The following is a 16,178-nucleotide window of genomic DNA, read 5'->3' on the forward strand; positions in this document are numbered from 1 at the left end:
TTTGCATCTTGTGTTTACAGTAGTAAGTTTTTCTGGAAATTGTTAATGCCAGCACATCTATGATGAGATTAAATCCTAACTGTGCTGTCTGTAATCCTGTTCATATCAGGTTTGAATCACACAGCACTGAAGAGTTGTTGACTGACTTTACTGATAGTTTAGAAAGACTGTAGACAGAAAGACAGCAAAGCAGATGTTGACGTGGGCAAGGCCTGAAGACAAACCTGGGGTTGGGTTTAGGTCAAGAACACCAGTGTAATTACATAGTATGTTGCAGTGACTTCAGTCTTTTACTGTTAAGGGGTGAAAATTTATCTAGAAGCTCCCCTGCTCCCCCCCCAAAAAAAAATTTGAAGGTAACTAAAGAGTTTCTAGGACTACATAATAAGGTTCAGTCCTTCTGGGAACTTGGGTAAAATATTGTGGTTCTGATGCCAAGGGATCACTGCTGTATTGATTTGAAGCACTATGTGTGCAGATCTGCCAGATCAAACGTTGGGAAGGTTTCTATCAGTTACACAAGAAAATTGGTTTGGTTGCTTTTCTCTCAGCATGGTGTCGTCAGTTGGCAGTGGCACAGTCTCCTCTGGTGGCTGACAAAAGCTGTAACCTGTGTTCTTCCTGGTAAACATGGCCCCTGGTGCCAGATGGTTCTGCAGGCCTTCTGCACCTGACAAGGCTGTTTTGCATGGAAAGGGTGTCATCCCTCAGAGCATGAAATATTTTTTTCAAAGAATCAGAGGACAACGTTCATGTTTAAAAAAGAACAAACCAATAAACAGAACTACTGCAGCTGGGGAAGCCGCTTTTTTATTTCTGCAGGTTCAGGGAGAGCCCAGATTTCCAGGAAAATGAAGCTAGTGTTTCAGATTTTGCTGCACATTTGGTAGTGCTTTAAACAAAGCCTTTCGAGCCTTGTCTTTGCTTGTCTGAAGATTAGGCAAAATTTATGCACTTCTGCATTAAGCAAAGGAGTCGCTACGGTTACCTCATTGGGCCTCCCACGTAGCTGCTGCTATATATATGCTTGGCTTGTGAGCTTTTGCTGTCTACATGTGGCTCAGCAATTTTATTTGCTTTTTTTGTATCCAAATTAGGAGTTTGGGATGATGGTGGCTATCAAAATGCCTGAGAAAATAGGGGAAATACTGGGGTTGTTTCCATTTTTTTAAAAATTGTTTGTTTTCAGGAAGTATGAATCTGGTGAGTTTTAAAAAGAATAAACCTTTCTAACAGTTAAATAAAATAATGTAGCATAAAATCATAGTGCCCTAACTTCACTGTGTCATTTTTAGTAAGAGGTGCTGGTGAGCTTACCATCCTTAAAAACGAAAAACAGGCTAGATTCCAACTTTCACCTCTCTGCTGCATTCCTTGTCTTTATTTCTTAGCTAACTGTGGAATATAAGCTGTCAGCATCCTGCAGCAAAGTTTTGGTATGACAGTGTATTTAAAATCTACGTTTTTCAGAGAATGGATGTTGGCCATTTGTCTGCTCCAGTGGACACATCTCTTGCAAATGGTCATCACTTTTCAGATGTACACCTCTATGAAAGCTCTATGGCTTATTTCACTCTGCACAGGATATTCCCATTTTATCCTCTGTAGAGCTAGAAATCAAGTATTTTATTTCCCCCTCCAGGTTTATTTCAAACAGAAACAGCCATACCATAAATCAACCTATTGAGCTTCCTGTGATTGTCTGTTGTTCTCTGTACAGTTGATAAACCATGGACAGGGTAGTTAAAATGCAACAAAATTCTTTGTAAGATAAACACCAATGGCTGTACTGCATGTATATGGCAGTGAGTAAAGGCCTTCTGCTGAACTGACGAGGCAAAGGTATACACAGGGACCTGATGAAGTGCCAGCACACATTTTTTAATGTCCAGCTTTTATTGTTGCTGTGCAAAAGTTGTTATTTCACTTTGTGAAGGAAAAAGAAAAATGGGCTGAACTTTTAAAAATAATTATTTCTGAAACATCAGCTCGGTAAGGATGGTCATAATACAATTTTTAATATTGTTTTATGTTAAAATATATTTGCAAGTTCAATAGAGACATTTTGTTTTGGTTGTTTGGCTGTATTTCAGTCTTAAATTGTTTTTCAAGGCTATGTGAACATTAAATATAGTATATACTAGAATGAGGTTTATAATAGGCTTTCTTGGAACTGTGAGAAATCCATTTGAATTTATGTGATAATTATTCCTTTTGGGCACCTTACTGCAGTGAAAATTAATTTTTATTAAAAACCCCTCATGCCTCATAATCTCATACATGAAGTAAAAGGATCCTTATATTGTTATATTTGTGAATTCTCGTTGTCTTTCCTAGATAAGACAATGTTGTTTGGGGAAATAAAACAGTACTGCACAGACAGTCAAGACAGTTCTTGCAGAATTATGATACATGGGAAGGGCAAGTCTGGTGCTTGGCTTTCTTGTCTGTCTCCCAGCTAGCAGCTAGGAAGAACGTGTCTTTGTGACATTTTTATAAGTTTGTTCATTCAGGAAGGCTGAGTGAAAAAGCTTGATTTTTTTTTTCTTTTGAATAAACTCACAGGACAATTTACATTTCAGAAATCATGTTGATATTTTAATAATAAAAATGCAACTGTGTGCCACAGTACTTGTAAGAGTTTATAAAACTATGATTTGTTTGATGAATTTAGCAGACCTTTGCTGATGGCTTGGTTGCTTCTTTGCAAACTGCAGACCACAGTGACCTTGAAAGAGCCATTATATTCTGTTGAATAACTATTGCTAGAGGTTTGCATACTTTGTTGCTTCTGAAAGCTGAGCATACTACATGCACCCAGCTCTCTGCGCATCCCTTTGTTTTCCCTTAATCTCCCTACAGGCTGCTTCCTGGCACTCTGTTTCCAGAACCTGAAGCCATTCACCGACCCCCTCAGTTCATGACAGGGATTTTGTGACTCTGATTCATAGACTGTATGCTTCTTATTTCTCTTTTATTGCCATGGGATAGAAATGCATACTTTTTTTCACCATTAGTCTTAATACAAACCTTCTATAAACTTGAGTTCCTCAAGGAACATGCAAGAAGCTGCTGGAAAAAGGAGTTAAAGTGGAAAAGTTCCCTAGCACAGCCCAGAACATGGAAGTGTGATACTTTTCTGGTAGACTGAGTCACTTGGTTATTGGAATGGAGGAGAGAATAACAGCAAAAGGATTCCAATGCTGAAACTTGAAAACGGTTGTTGACTTTCCCATCCTCCTCCCATCCCCCTTTTTTTGTCGGTAGCTTGGAAATGTCTGTGGACTTGGATGGAGGGGAGCAGCTTTTGGAAGAGAAAAAACACATCTTTTTTCACAGAGTCAGTAAAAAAAAAAGGTCTGGTGAAGTCTTCCTCTTAATTATACTTCATTAATATAGACTGTGTATTAGAGCTTTTATTCTGTCATTTGTTTATGGAATAAAGGCCAGATAACTGCTCTGAAAAGCTGCTCCTGTATCCTGTGCTTTCTGGGGAACCCAGCAGTAAATCCTGGTGCCCTAGTCCCAAAGTAGCAGATGTTGTCCAAAACCAGTATTTTATTATTGAAACATTTTATTTAAGAACTATTACAGATACATTATTCTATCTGTCAGTGATCATTTCAAGCATTTTCAGTGTCAATCATACTGCAGACTGGTTTCTGATCTTGCTGGTTTTAGCCAAGAATGACATTGCTTTGTGCATATGCTCAGCTTGGACTCCCTGGTTAGGTATTCCACACCTTGCATTGTCACATTAATAGTAAACCTGAAAAGAACCTGTTGCAAACAAAATGTGCTTCTTGAATCAGACAGAGAAGCCTCAAAAGACCCGCTTGTTAAACATTTTCTACTCCTGCAGCAGTGTGTTCTCTAGATGTCATTGGTTAAGTGTGAGTGCAGTGGGATCTTAAATGTGTTAACAACGTCTTCTATGTTTGTATTCCTCAGGCTGTGAAATTTGAGCCATATCATGACAGCGCATTAGCCAGATTTCTGCTAAAACGTGGTTTGAGAGTAAGTACTTCAAAATACAGCCAACTTGTGCTAAAGTTGCTGGCATTGTTAAAACCCTTTGTCAACAAATGAATGCTAATTGTAGTATTTTTCTTTACCTGTAGAATAAAAGAATTGGTCACTTCTTGTTTTGGTTCTTAAGAAGCGAAATTGCCCAGTCCATGCACTACCAACAGAGGTTTGCAGTCATCCTCGAAGCCTATCTTAGGGGCTGTGGAAAAGCAATGCTGCACGATTTCATGAAGCAGGTTCAAGTAATTGAATTGCTGCATAAAGTCACAATGGATATTAAATCAGTTTCTGCAGAAAAGTATGATGTTACTTCTCAAGGTATTTGCTAAAAGGCATTTCTTTGTTGTTAATACTGTTTTTTCTCTTTGGGTGTGAAAAACTAGGCAGCAAATTGTACTGTTCATTTAGAAATTTGTGGATAAATTACTGTCAAAGGGCATCCTTTTTACTTCCTTTAAAACGTGAGTGTAAATTAATAATGATTAAACCAGTAATAGATTTGTTTGCTCATTTCACCCCAAAAGGGGAAGAATATCAATGTTCTAGACACCCCGTACTTTCCCAAGCTTTGGCTTATCTTCTTGATAAGCCATGCCAACTGGGAAACAGACAAGTTCTTGTACATAACCCTTAGCTGAATGCCAGCACTGAAGAAAGACACAAATATTAACTGAAAATTAAAAGTGACACTTGCCAAAAAATGCAGCCTTCCCCTAAACTCTCTCTAGAAGATTTTTGGCAAGAAGATCAGGGAGGAGCCCAGTGGAGCCTCTGCTATGCCATGGAAGTAGCTGGTGGATCGGGGGCGAATATACAGGGCATGTCTTTTAGGAGTCTTGTGAGGCACAGATGTGGTATTGTTACTTCCAGTTCTTGTAAGCACTGCTTTGGAAGCCACAGTTGGGCTGTGCAATGCCTCTTTACCTCTACGTTTTGACTGCCTTTTTTTTCCCCCCCAACTTCCTTAAAAACTTGTTTATCCTCATTCCTGTTACTTGCTCGGTATTGGGAGTAAGTGCGAGAAGACATATGACAATATTAAAATTCTAAGAGCTGTAGAGAGACCCATCTCTTCCTGTATGGTCAGCCTGCTATGCTCCAGGCCAGGAAGTCCTTGGATTGGAAAGGCTCTGCACTCTGGCTATGCAGAAGTGGCTGTGGTGGTGTGTCAAAAGAGATTTGAAGGAAATGTGCATTTATTCTTCAATATATAGTGTAATATCTGTTATGTTACCACATAGTATGAGTTATGTGACTTACTGAAGCCCCATATAAAGCATTGTTTCTAAACAACTTCCTAAATTTATCTTAAAATACTCTATATCCTAAATGTATTTAGTCAGAATCCCGTATTTTGGAAAGAAACTATACAACCTTGCAGATGTATGTGTCTGTAAGAGCAGTGGATTCCATAATGCATTATCTTTGAAGGATATGTGGGCAAAGAAGAAAAGTTTCAAGAGAAAGCAATCACTAACACCCACTAGGTTTTGAAGTTAAAGAATCTTTGGATGTAATGTACAGCAGAACACTGAAAGAGGACTTATATAATTGACATTTTCACTAAATAAGGCTTCCTGAAACTGTGGAGTGTCCTACTAATGCTATATCTAATGTAATTTATCTCAGATTATTGAGGACATAATTTTTTCTACAGGCACCTTCGACTTCTTATATTTTTTAAAATGTATATCCTAAAATTTATTCTTTAAGCTATTGCTTCTTTTTTGCCCCAACATTTTTAATGTTCATTGTTGTTCATATTTTCAGTCTGAATGTTTTGTCCTGTTTCATTTCCTTCTGTCATGCAGTGTCATCTAATTCTTTTATATGTGTTTCTCCAGTGTTTGTGGATTTTCTATAAAGAATAAATTCCTTCCTCCTAGGTCCATACTATTCCAGTAGCAATCATGCTGTCAAACTGCTTCTTTCACTTTTCACTGTAATCTCTTTGCTTATATTTGAAGATAGCAAGTAATAATAAATAAATAAATCCTTAAGATCATAATATTATATCTTGCATGGGATTATCTGCTTTCATCACCCTCTGAGCTAGATGATTTTTCTCCCAGGAATGTGTCTGTGCAGCTGTTTCATCAGTTAAAATGCACAGCACCTTGTTCTTAGGACAGATCGACTTGAAAATTGTTTTAGCAAGTCCCTTTACTTGTGTTTTAAAATCAGCTATTCCTAGTGTTTTGTAGCTTCAGTTGGTTTGCATACAGTTTTCAGATTACGTTACATTACAATGAGGATACTTACTGAACTAACAGTAAACTGTAAACAGTAACTTTCCTAGACATTTGTCTAGGAAATACTATAGTTACATTATAGAAAGCTGTTTCATTATCCAAGTTACTACAACTTAGGTGCTTTTGGGGGGTGGAGGGGGGGAGTTGTTAGGGGGGTTTTTTGGTTGGTTGGTTTGTTTTTGTGTTATTGTGGGTTTGGGTTAGGGATTTTTGAGGTTTTTTTTTTGAAAAGTGTCTAATTTTGAAGTCCACTTATTGGCTCCTGTATATTGCTGTCAGATTTGTTTTTTACCAGAAGTGATACCCCGTTAGTTACTAGGCACTGCTAGGTAGTTCTTTAAAACCCTCTAGGATAGGTGTAACATTTGTATTGTGTGACTTGTTGGCCAATTCTTTTGGCTTGACTTTTAAAATTTGATAGCAGCATTTGAACTGTCCTCAGTTAGTCTAATGTGCACTAACAGCCCAAAAAGTCAGTGTCCTGGGCTGCATCAAAAGTAGCATAGGCAGCCGGTCGAGGGAGGTAATTGTGCCCCTCTCCTCTGCCCCTGGGACACTCCACATGGAATACTGCATCCAGCTCTGGGCCACTCAGGATGGGAAAGACATGGATCTGCTAGAGTGAGTCCAGACAAGAGTCACAAAATGAGAGGGCTGGAGCACCTCTCCTGTGAGGAAAAGTTGAGACTGTTGGGGTTGTTCAGCCTGGAGAAGAGCAGGCTCATGAGACTTAACATCAGCCTTCCAGTGCTTACAGGGAGTTTGTAAAAAAGGCTGGGCACAAACTTTTTAGTAGGGCCTGTAGTGATAGGACAAGAGTTAATGATTTTAAACTAAAGCAGGCCAAATTCTGACTATGCCTAAGGAAGGCATTTTTTTTATGATGAGGGTGTTGGCACACTGGAATAAGTTGCCCACAGTGGTGGAGATGCCCCATGCCTGGAAATATTCTAGGTCAGGCTGGACAGGGCTCTGAGCAAGTTGAATTGAAGATGTCGCTGCTCATTGCAGGGGGGTTGGACTAGATGGCCATTAAAGGTCCTGTCCAACCCAAACTAATCCATGATTCTGTGATTATGATTCTATTTTAAATATCCAGGTTCATGTTTAGCTTTCTCAGTACGATTTTTTTGCTCTTTATGTCCAGAATTAGTTAAGGATATATATACACATCCTCTGCTGTGTAGCTACAGTTTATTTTAGAACAGTGTTCAGGTCTTTGCCCTAGTGCAGGGTAATGCCAGTGTATTGCTTATGCTGCTGACACTCACTAGCTGAGATGAACAAAATACATCATGTGTTGTATAATCTGTACTCTTCTGGGTTGAAGATTCATTCAGAAGTTTGAGGTTATATTAAAGATTGCATTTAGATATTAACATTAAAATTCTTGTTCATACAAATATACAGCAAATTTTCTTCTTACTGGAATGTGAGATTATGAAGTCTGAACTATGAAACCAGTTTCAGGAGGATAGGAAATTCAGTGTCTCTGTAGTTTGTCTCCTTAGGGTTACAGAGTAATTAATTCCAAGAATTCAAAAGCCTTGAGTCTGTCTGTGTTTCTTGTCAGTTATGAGGGAAAATATTTTTTGGTGTGTTCTACTGTGTTTTGTTTTTTAAACAAAAGCTGACATTTTAATGTAAACTCTTTCTGTGCAGTGTTGCTAACACTGCAGAGAAGGCACATACTTCTGAGGTGTTTGAAGACTTTACCTTTAGTTATCTGAAACAGCCCTGACCATTAATAGTGCACGTTCAAGAGTTTTCCTCCATTCCTTGAATCAAGAGATGCAGGAGGAAAGCAATTTGAAAAATAGCTAAATGGAGCTTTTTAGCCAAGTTATGATGCTCAGCAAGTTTGATTATCTATAACCTTTTTGCCTTCCAACTTTTGATTTTGTTGTGTTTTCTTACTTGTAATTGCAGTTATTGCACAGCTGAGACAAAAGCTTGAAAAATTACAAGGCAGCAAACTTCCAGAAAGTTTTAGAGTTCCATATGATCCCGGACTAAGAGCAGGAGCACTAGTGGTAAATATATTCTGACTTCCTACAGATCCTTTTTAAAAAAAATCTATTTGCAAGTATGTGTCACTTGGTAAAAATTTTTGCTTATATGTCTAATGGTCTTATTTCAGTGTGAATACAATGACATCCCATGGACTCAGGAGGTTTTTGTTCCCAGAGCTATTATTATTTTTCTAAATGTAATGACATGCCACCATGTGCCAAAAAAATACCTGTGTGAAACTGTTTTATCTGATTCAGGGGCTTTGGGATATTCAGTTTCTATTCTTCCAGTTACTTTCTCTGTCTTAACCTGATTGATATCTGTCACTAAGGTTTGGGTCCAGACTTTGATCATACTGACAAAAATGTCTACCTCAGTTATTTCTGATTTTTCAGTATCTCTTTGTTATTTTTGTTACAAAATATGTTACGATTTGGTTAGAAATGCATTAAGAAACACTTTGGTTTTCAATATTGCTGCCTTCAGTTTTGTGGTGAGATTGCAATTGTGTGTGTTTGACTCAGAGTTTAAAAAAAAGATTCATAAATCAGCAGATGTGTAGTGAAAGGAAATTGGATCATGCATCTAAAATGCAATGTGAGGTCTGGGTGAAGAAGCACAGTCAGAATCCAGAAGATTCTTGGAGTTACTTGACGTGCAGTAAGGACCCTACAAGAAAAGAGTCCCTTAATTTTTCTCCTAGCTAAGGACAGACAAACCATCCAACTTAAGGAATTGCTGAATAGTCAGGTGTTGTCTAAATATAGCCATGTTTCTGTTAAATAAACCTGTGCCTTGGGAGACAGGCTATAAGCTGGTCTGTCTTCAAGCTGAGAGAATTAAACACCTCCCAGCTGAGCATGGCTGAAGCACTGTCAGCACAGAAGTCAATTCAGACATTTCATATTCAGAAATAATTTGTGACTTCTTAAATACTATTTTCTTGTTTGTATTTGTCTCTCTTTAGTCTTCTTTTTTTTGTACAGAAATAATCACCTGCTTGCCAGAAATTAGATTATAAAATAAAAGCTTTCTCTGGATTTTCTAGTTTTCCTTCACTTAGGAAGTATTCAGTCCTACCAGGACCTTTGTAGATGAATGAAGCAATAGATTTACAAAAATTGATGGGTTAGCTTTTCTTTTTCCAAACTATATGAATAAAAATGTTTGGTAAAAAGCTTTCATTTCATGTTCATTTTAACAAGTCCTATTTGTCCATAATCTTTGTGAAATGTGAATATACTAAAATACTCCTACGTCATGGATTCCATCAGCTCTCAAACACTGATGTGCGCTTGCAGGTTTTTTAAATTTTAGGTGGCTTTATTGTACATAGTAATGTTCAACAATGACTCAGGAATTCCAGAATAGAAAGTAAGGCATACTACAGTTGTATTAGCCATAATTACTGGAGAAAACATTTGAAATACTGCAGTTTCAGTGCTGAATTTATCGATATTATGAATGTAATAAAAGTAATAGGGAATTAATTTTCTTATTTTATGAATGATTACATTAAATTAGTTTCAAAAATGCCATCTCCCCCATGAATGTGAACAATTTACTAAGAGAATTGAATCAAGCAGTCTGGAATGTAGTTTCTAGGAGTCACAAGGGTAGATGATGTGCTAAATTGCATTGGACAATGATTATGTTCTGGTTTTGCAAAGCACCTGTCGAACTGCTGTTGTGAGGGTCCATAATTTCCTGTTTTGTCAAAATGTCTATTCCTGTTTTAAATCTGTCTGAAGCAGATTTACAAGATAAATCCAGTTTTGGAGAGTCAAGATACACTTGTTCCTTTATCATGGACAGTAGTTAAAAGTTGTGCAGGTTTGGGGAGGCTTTGTGTGGCAACTGAACACCCTTCTTTACATGTGCTTTCAGTGTGTTGCTTGTGGTATAACTGAGTGGAAGTTGGTACACTATTCTGTAGCTGCTGTTAAAAACGTTTCTTGGGTTGATGTTGTTATACAATAGCTAGCAAGCAATAAACATGTCTTTCACAGATAGAAAAATGTAAAGTAATGGCATCTAAGAAGAAGCCTCTCTGGCTTGAATTTAAATGTGCAGATCCAACAGCTCTGTCAAATGAAACCATAGGCATCATCTTCAAACATGGAGATGACCTCCGTCAGGATATGCTGATTTTACAGGTATGGGAGCTAAAACTTATAAAAAGAGTAACATGAATATTTTAAAATATATCTTTGTCTTCACTGTCTGTATGAAATATGAGGTTGTCTTTTGTGTTTTAAACTCTGTATGGCAAGGCTGATGTCAACACTGGATCATCTTCATTGTACTACAGTTTTTTATGTTACTTTGTTATGGATTAACCCTGGTGGTATGGGGAAAGAGGAGAGGAAAAGTAAGAGCCAGAAAACTTGTGAGTTGAGCTAAAAAAGATTTTAAAAGATTGTTCAATAAGCAAAGGAGAAGTGGAAGAAGAGAGGAAGAAAACAAAACAAGTGGTTTAAGGCAGTCACTCACCACATCCCATGGGTACACCAGTTCCCAGCCGGTTCCTGCACAGATGGTTAACCTACATAACCCCTTCCTCCCTGTTTTATTGCTGGGCATGACATTGTTCAGCATGGAGTATTTCTTTGGTTGGTTCAGGTCATCTGCCTGGTTGTGTCCCCTCCCAATCTCTTGTGCACCCCAATCTAGTCACTGTCAGGCAAGGTGAGAAACAGGCAGCCTTGACACTCAGCAGACACTGTTCAGCTGGGACACTGGGACATCAGTGTGTTTCCAGCACTGCTTTGGTCACCCCATAAACCACAGCACAGTACAAGCTGCTCTGAAGAAAAGGAGTTTCATCCCAACCAGACACAGTACATGCCATTAGCCTTGCTTTTCCTGCCATATGCCATACATACCTCACACTTTGGTGTTCTAGAGACAGAATCTTAGTGCAAGATGGCCTGTTTCTCTGATGAAGAATTTTTATCATTTATTTATGCAGTGGGTGAAGTTAACAAATGAAAAATCAGTAGCTAGCATCACTCTAGTTTCTGACAACTGGTTTGTTAAGGCTTTTGGGGATATTTATGGGAAAAAATGGACATGCTTGCTAAGGCATTCAATCTCACCTTATGTAGAAATCATACAATATATTTATTAATATTTTATAGAAAAGTAGAGATTGCCTGGTTGCAGGACAGATGAAGAAATATAAACCCTGATTCTGTAACTGATTGTCTTGAATAGCTGCACACTTACTGTATTTATCTCTTAATTGAATAGCAAAGTAAGTTTAGCCCCATCTCAGAGGTCTGGGTAGAGTTATTCATATGAGTAATCTGTAATGTTCAAATAATTTGAAGTAACTTAGCATATACATTTGTTTTTACTAGATTCTTCGAATTATGGAATCCATTTGGGAAGCAGAATCCTTGGACCTCTGTTTGTTGCCATATGGTTGCATTTCTACAGGGAACAAAATAGGTATGTGTTCACACTTACTGTGATTTGAAATTCGAAATACCATATTTACAGAAGATGTGTATGGGAGAACTATTCTAATAGGTGCTGTAGTCCTGAGGTAAATAGCACTTTATTACACTTTCTGTGAGCAGCCTTCAGTTGCATCTTGGCAGTGGTTTCTGCCCTTCCTTGAGCAGCAGCACCAGCTTTACTGGCTGTGATTCCTGTGCAAGTCCAACTACTTGGGTTGTGCTCCAAGTTTCTCTTTAATAACAATATTTAGTATGAAACAGCAGCGAAAGTGAGTGACTTATTCAAGATGTGTTTTAATGTGTTGATAGGAATAAAACAGAGAAAAGAGCAAAACTTTTTTTTTCCTGACCTAAAGCTTTATACCACGTAGAAGCAACAACATTACTTAACAGGAAACTCAGGCAATATTTCTCACAGGGCATTAGTTCCTGCAGCACAGATGATCAATTTTTCACTACTTGTGGTGAAAGAAAACCCAGTAAAATTAAGAACTCTTTAATATACTTTTGTAATGTACTTTCTCTCTAAAATCCATCGCCACATAAAATTTTTTTAACATCCTCTTGATTTCAGGATATCTCAGCAATGCAGGAAAAATGCACCTGGTAGCGTGACATAAGACAGTTTCTCTTCTCCTAATATAAATTGAATATATGTATTGATATATAAAATTGAATAATATGTATTGATAAAATTTTAATAATAAAGGAAATGGAACACTGTACATCAAAACACTAACTAACTATAAATATAAGGGAAGTTGAGGGGGTTTCCTCTCCTTTAGATGTGTTAAAACTCATTTTTTAGAGAGCTTTTTAGGGTCTGATTTAATTTTGTTTAAAATTGTCTCAAGACAATGTAATGTATTGAAAAAATGGAGGAAGAAGGAGGAATTCTGCCAGCGATTCTGGCATTTTCATACTTGAGTCAGGATTTTTGTTATTCTTTCATGAATTGCTAATTGATTCCCCATTCTTCTGTCTCAATAAAATAATATTTGATTTTCCTTTATGCATGGGAGAGATGTAAAAATTTAGCATCCTTTTAGCACCCCAGTAGGGGCATGGTTAATCATATTGACACTCCTGCTTGGTTTGCTGAGAGTACCTGCAGCCTAAATTAGTAATACCCAATGTGGCACACTTTGATGTAGAGCTTATGCTTGTTTGGAACAGAACCAAAGAGTAGTGGCATGCAAATGTTGTTTCACAATATTCACACATGGTCGTCTTCCAGGCTGCTTCTTCCCTCCCTCTTAATACTTCCATGGAACTTGGGCAGTTTCTGTGTCTTGATTCAAGGACAGTACCCCTCTCTACACTGAGCACGAGAAACAGGTGTCTTAGACCTGGGGCTGGCATCTCCTGTGCAGAGCTTTCTCATTCTGTGAAAGACGTTGCATTCAGTGCAGTTTGTAATTCTGGGAGCATCTGTCCTCTCCACTGCTTCTGCCAAGCAGACCTCTGTAGGAGGAATTTTCTGTTCTCTACATCAGTGGTAAAAGATCATACCCTGCTCTCTTTCCCTTTGACATGTCTGTATGTTCCTGGCTCTGTGAGGCAATTTTCACTACTTACTGTGCTGCATCACTGCTGAAAGTAAGAAGTTCAAGCTGGCTCGTAGAAGAGTCACCTGCCTTAGTAACACAGAGCCCCAGAAACACATTGCATGGTGCCTTTCCTGCTGCACTCCCTCTCAGCTGAATGCAGCCCAGCTGAGAACTGCTATCCTCGTCACGCCTCCTGAGCCAGCTCTTCTCCCCCACAATCGAGGAGCTGTTGGCCAGTAGAGGGACGTTAGTGAGCACAGGCAGGGAAAGCTTTTTCAACAGCTGGAATGAGAGCTGGAGCTCACACTCCGGAGAAAAACAGCAGCTTGACAAGCACAGACCAAAATGCAAAGCTTTTTAATTTGGTGGTCTTGGTGGTGGGTTTTGGAGGTCATATTTCCACAATAGTTTTATGGCAAATGTATCAGGCCACTGTAAAGACAGAAGGGGGTATCCAGCCATGAATTCAGCCATGCATGGAAGGCAGGAAGAGATTGCTGTGTTTTTACTCTGTTACTGAAAAATTCCACATAATTCAGTAATTGAAAAGGGTGGGATTGTGAACAGAAAGAAATTGATGTGTTTCCAAGAGAGTCAAATTGAAACTAAATCAGAAACTGCTTTGGATCGCTTTGGAGAAAAAGGGGTATTTTTGTTTGCTTGCTTATCTCTGAGCTGGAGCTGAAGCTAGAAGACACTGTTGAACTTGAACCAGGGAAAGAAGATAAAATATTTCCAGTTACCAAATAAATTCAACTAAAACCTGACTTTCCCCCATACAGGCATGCCCAGTCTGGACTGCATTTGCTAGTCTTGGCTACAGTGCAGCGTTGTGTTGCAGCCTCTGTTTCTGCATTTCCCTCTAGCTTCCCCTCCATCACATGCCATGCTGGTGTGAACAGGACAAGGCCTTGTTTCTGCACCATATTGCTGTGATGTGCCAGTTTGCTTTGGCAAGGGTCTGTTCAGTTTAGGGACAGACCCCATGGCTCTGACAACCAGAGCTTTTTACCAGCAATCCTACTGCTGTACCTTGCTATGTACTGGTATTTCTGAGCTTTCTGTGTTATGCATACTTAAGCTTAAATTGGATTCACTGCAGGAGGGCCAGCTCTGTCCTCTGCCACAGCCCTGGCAACACTTGCATCCCTAGAGTGCGGCAAAACTGAAGCTTTTCTTCATCTCTTCATTTTTGTGAAGCTGGAGAGAAGCTGGGGAAAAATGTGAATTGGGATCAGGACAGGAATAGTTCCTCCCCTTGGGAAAAGCCTTACGCAGAGGGTCCTCACTCACCTTGTGATACATCCATTTTAAAAGGAGTTTGGATGCCAGGCTCTTTATGAGCTCTGGCTGGTTTCAGCTAGGAATGAAAAAGAACTGTTGCTTCTTGTCAAATAAATTTCTTCTCACAACCGTTGAAGATCTGCAGCTGATTTTTAAGCACAGTTTAAAATTTAATTTTGCATATTTTTAATATGCTCTGATAACAATTTAATAACTTCTAATCTTTTCCTTATTTTCTTTAGGAATGATTGAAATTGTGAAAGATGCTACAACAATTGCCAAAATTCAGCAGAGTACAGTTGGGAACACTGGTGCATTTAAGGATGAAATACTAAACCAGTGGCTCAAGGAGAGATGTATGATTGAAGAGAAGGTGAGTTCTTTGAATTTTTAGGTAGGATTTTCGATTGCACCTTACTAATTTAGGAGCACAGAGCCCATATGTTTGTGTTTGTTACTTATGGGAGTTTGAAAAATCCATTCATTTTCCCTGCACTCAGCTGCGGGTGTCTGTGAATGAGCCTTTAGCACCCAGCTGGCAGCCAAATTCCTGAGACACAAGATGCTTCTGAAATTACTCCTTTATCAATGGAAGTTAGAAGTGGTACATAAAGAGTGGGTTGAGAGGACATCTAAGAGCACTGAAAGGCAATGTGGTTTTAGGGGATTTAGGTACAGGTTTGGGTGCTCACAACTCCTTTGCTTGTGTACGTCCACTGACAGCTTTCTGCCACCTGTTTTTCCTCAGAATGTGTGAGCAGCTCTATGCTGCTTTTCTGTGTGCTGAGGGATAGAGCCAGCACAAGGAGTGCAGTGCAGGGCTGTGGTCTGGATCTCTGCTGTGCTGTGGTGTATTTTATAAGACAGTTTGCCTAACTGTTGATAGATATGTGTCAACAGAAAGGTACATAATTTTGAGAATGGTTGCATTTAGTGTCTATCATTGAAGCATTTAACATCTCTAAGATTTATTTTTAGTTTCAGGCAGCTGTGGAAAGATTTGTTTATTCTTGTGCTGGATACTGTGTGGCAACCTTTGTACTTGGAATAGGAGACAGGCACAATGACAACATTATGATTACAGAAACAGGTGGGTTATTTTTTGAGAATTTCATAGATGTGCAGACTGTGTATACTTCACTAGATTTATCTTTCCTTTTAATAAATAATGCATTTAACTATGAATGAAGAGAGGCAAACCAGTTCTGTCAGTGATGCTTACAAGGTCAGGTCCTCCTGTGACATTGAAATGTATTGTCACCCCTGTTGGCCTTCATACAGGCTGTAGATATTTATCATTAATAATGCCATTTTTTTTCCAAGGAGCAGTTTGATACAAACTAAGTCATAAGAAATGTAAACCAGATTTTTTTTACTGTCTACATCTAAGGTCTGAACACCAAAAAAACTTAAAAAGCAGATAGCTGTTCACCTATCTGATGTGTGGATGTGGTTCTGACAATGTTTAGTGGAACTGAATTCTATCAGAATTCATATGCTGCTGGACTGTTTTCACTTCTGAGGAGTGTAATTGTTTTGTGTACTGATGTAAAAAATCTTAAGTGGAAATAAGAAAGGAAAATAAG

The 16,178-nt window shown here is 38.5% G+C and overlaps 1 protein-coding gene across 3 annotated transcripts in view; it reads left to right on the forward strand.

Annotated features, from left to right (window-relative positions):
• PIK3CG (phosphatidylinositol-4,5-bisphosphate 3-kinase catalytic subunit gamma) overlaps positions 1-16,178 on the forward strand; it is a 35,698-nt gene that overhangs the window by 8,247 nt on the left and 11,273 nt on the right. For all 3 annotated transcript variants that reach the window (XM_068994758.1, XM_068994775.1, XM_068994767.1), the window contains 7 exons: positions 3,952-4,017; positions 4,122-4,347; positions 8,211-8,314; positions 10,304-10,450; positions 11,657-11,747; positions 14,835-14,965; positions 15,571-15,682. In XM_068994758.1, coding sequence (XP_068850859.1) covers positions 3,952-4,017; positions 4,122-4,347; positions 8,211-8,314; positions 10,304-10,450; positions 11,657-11,747; positions 14,835-14,965; positions 15,571-15,682 — 877 coding nt within the window. The remainder of the gene's footprint in view (positions 1-3,951; positions 4,018-4,121; positions 4,348-8,210; positions 8,315-10,303; positions 10,451-11,656; positions 11,748-14,834; positions 14,966-15,570; positions 15,683-16,178) is intronic.

The sequence above is a fragment of the Aphelocoma coerulescens genome, chromosome 1A (genome assembly GCF_041296385.1).
Source record: "Aphelocoma coerulescens isolate FSJ_1873_10779 chromosome 1A, UR_Acoe_1.0, whole genome shotgun sequence".
Taxonomy (NCBI): domain Eukaryota; kingdom Metazoa; phylum Chordata; class Aves; order Passeriformes; family Corvidae; genus Aphelocoma; species Aphelocoma coerulescens.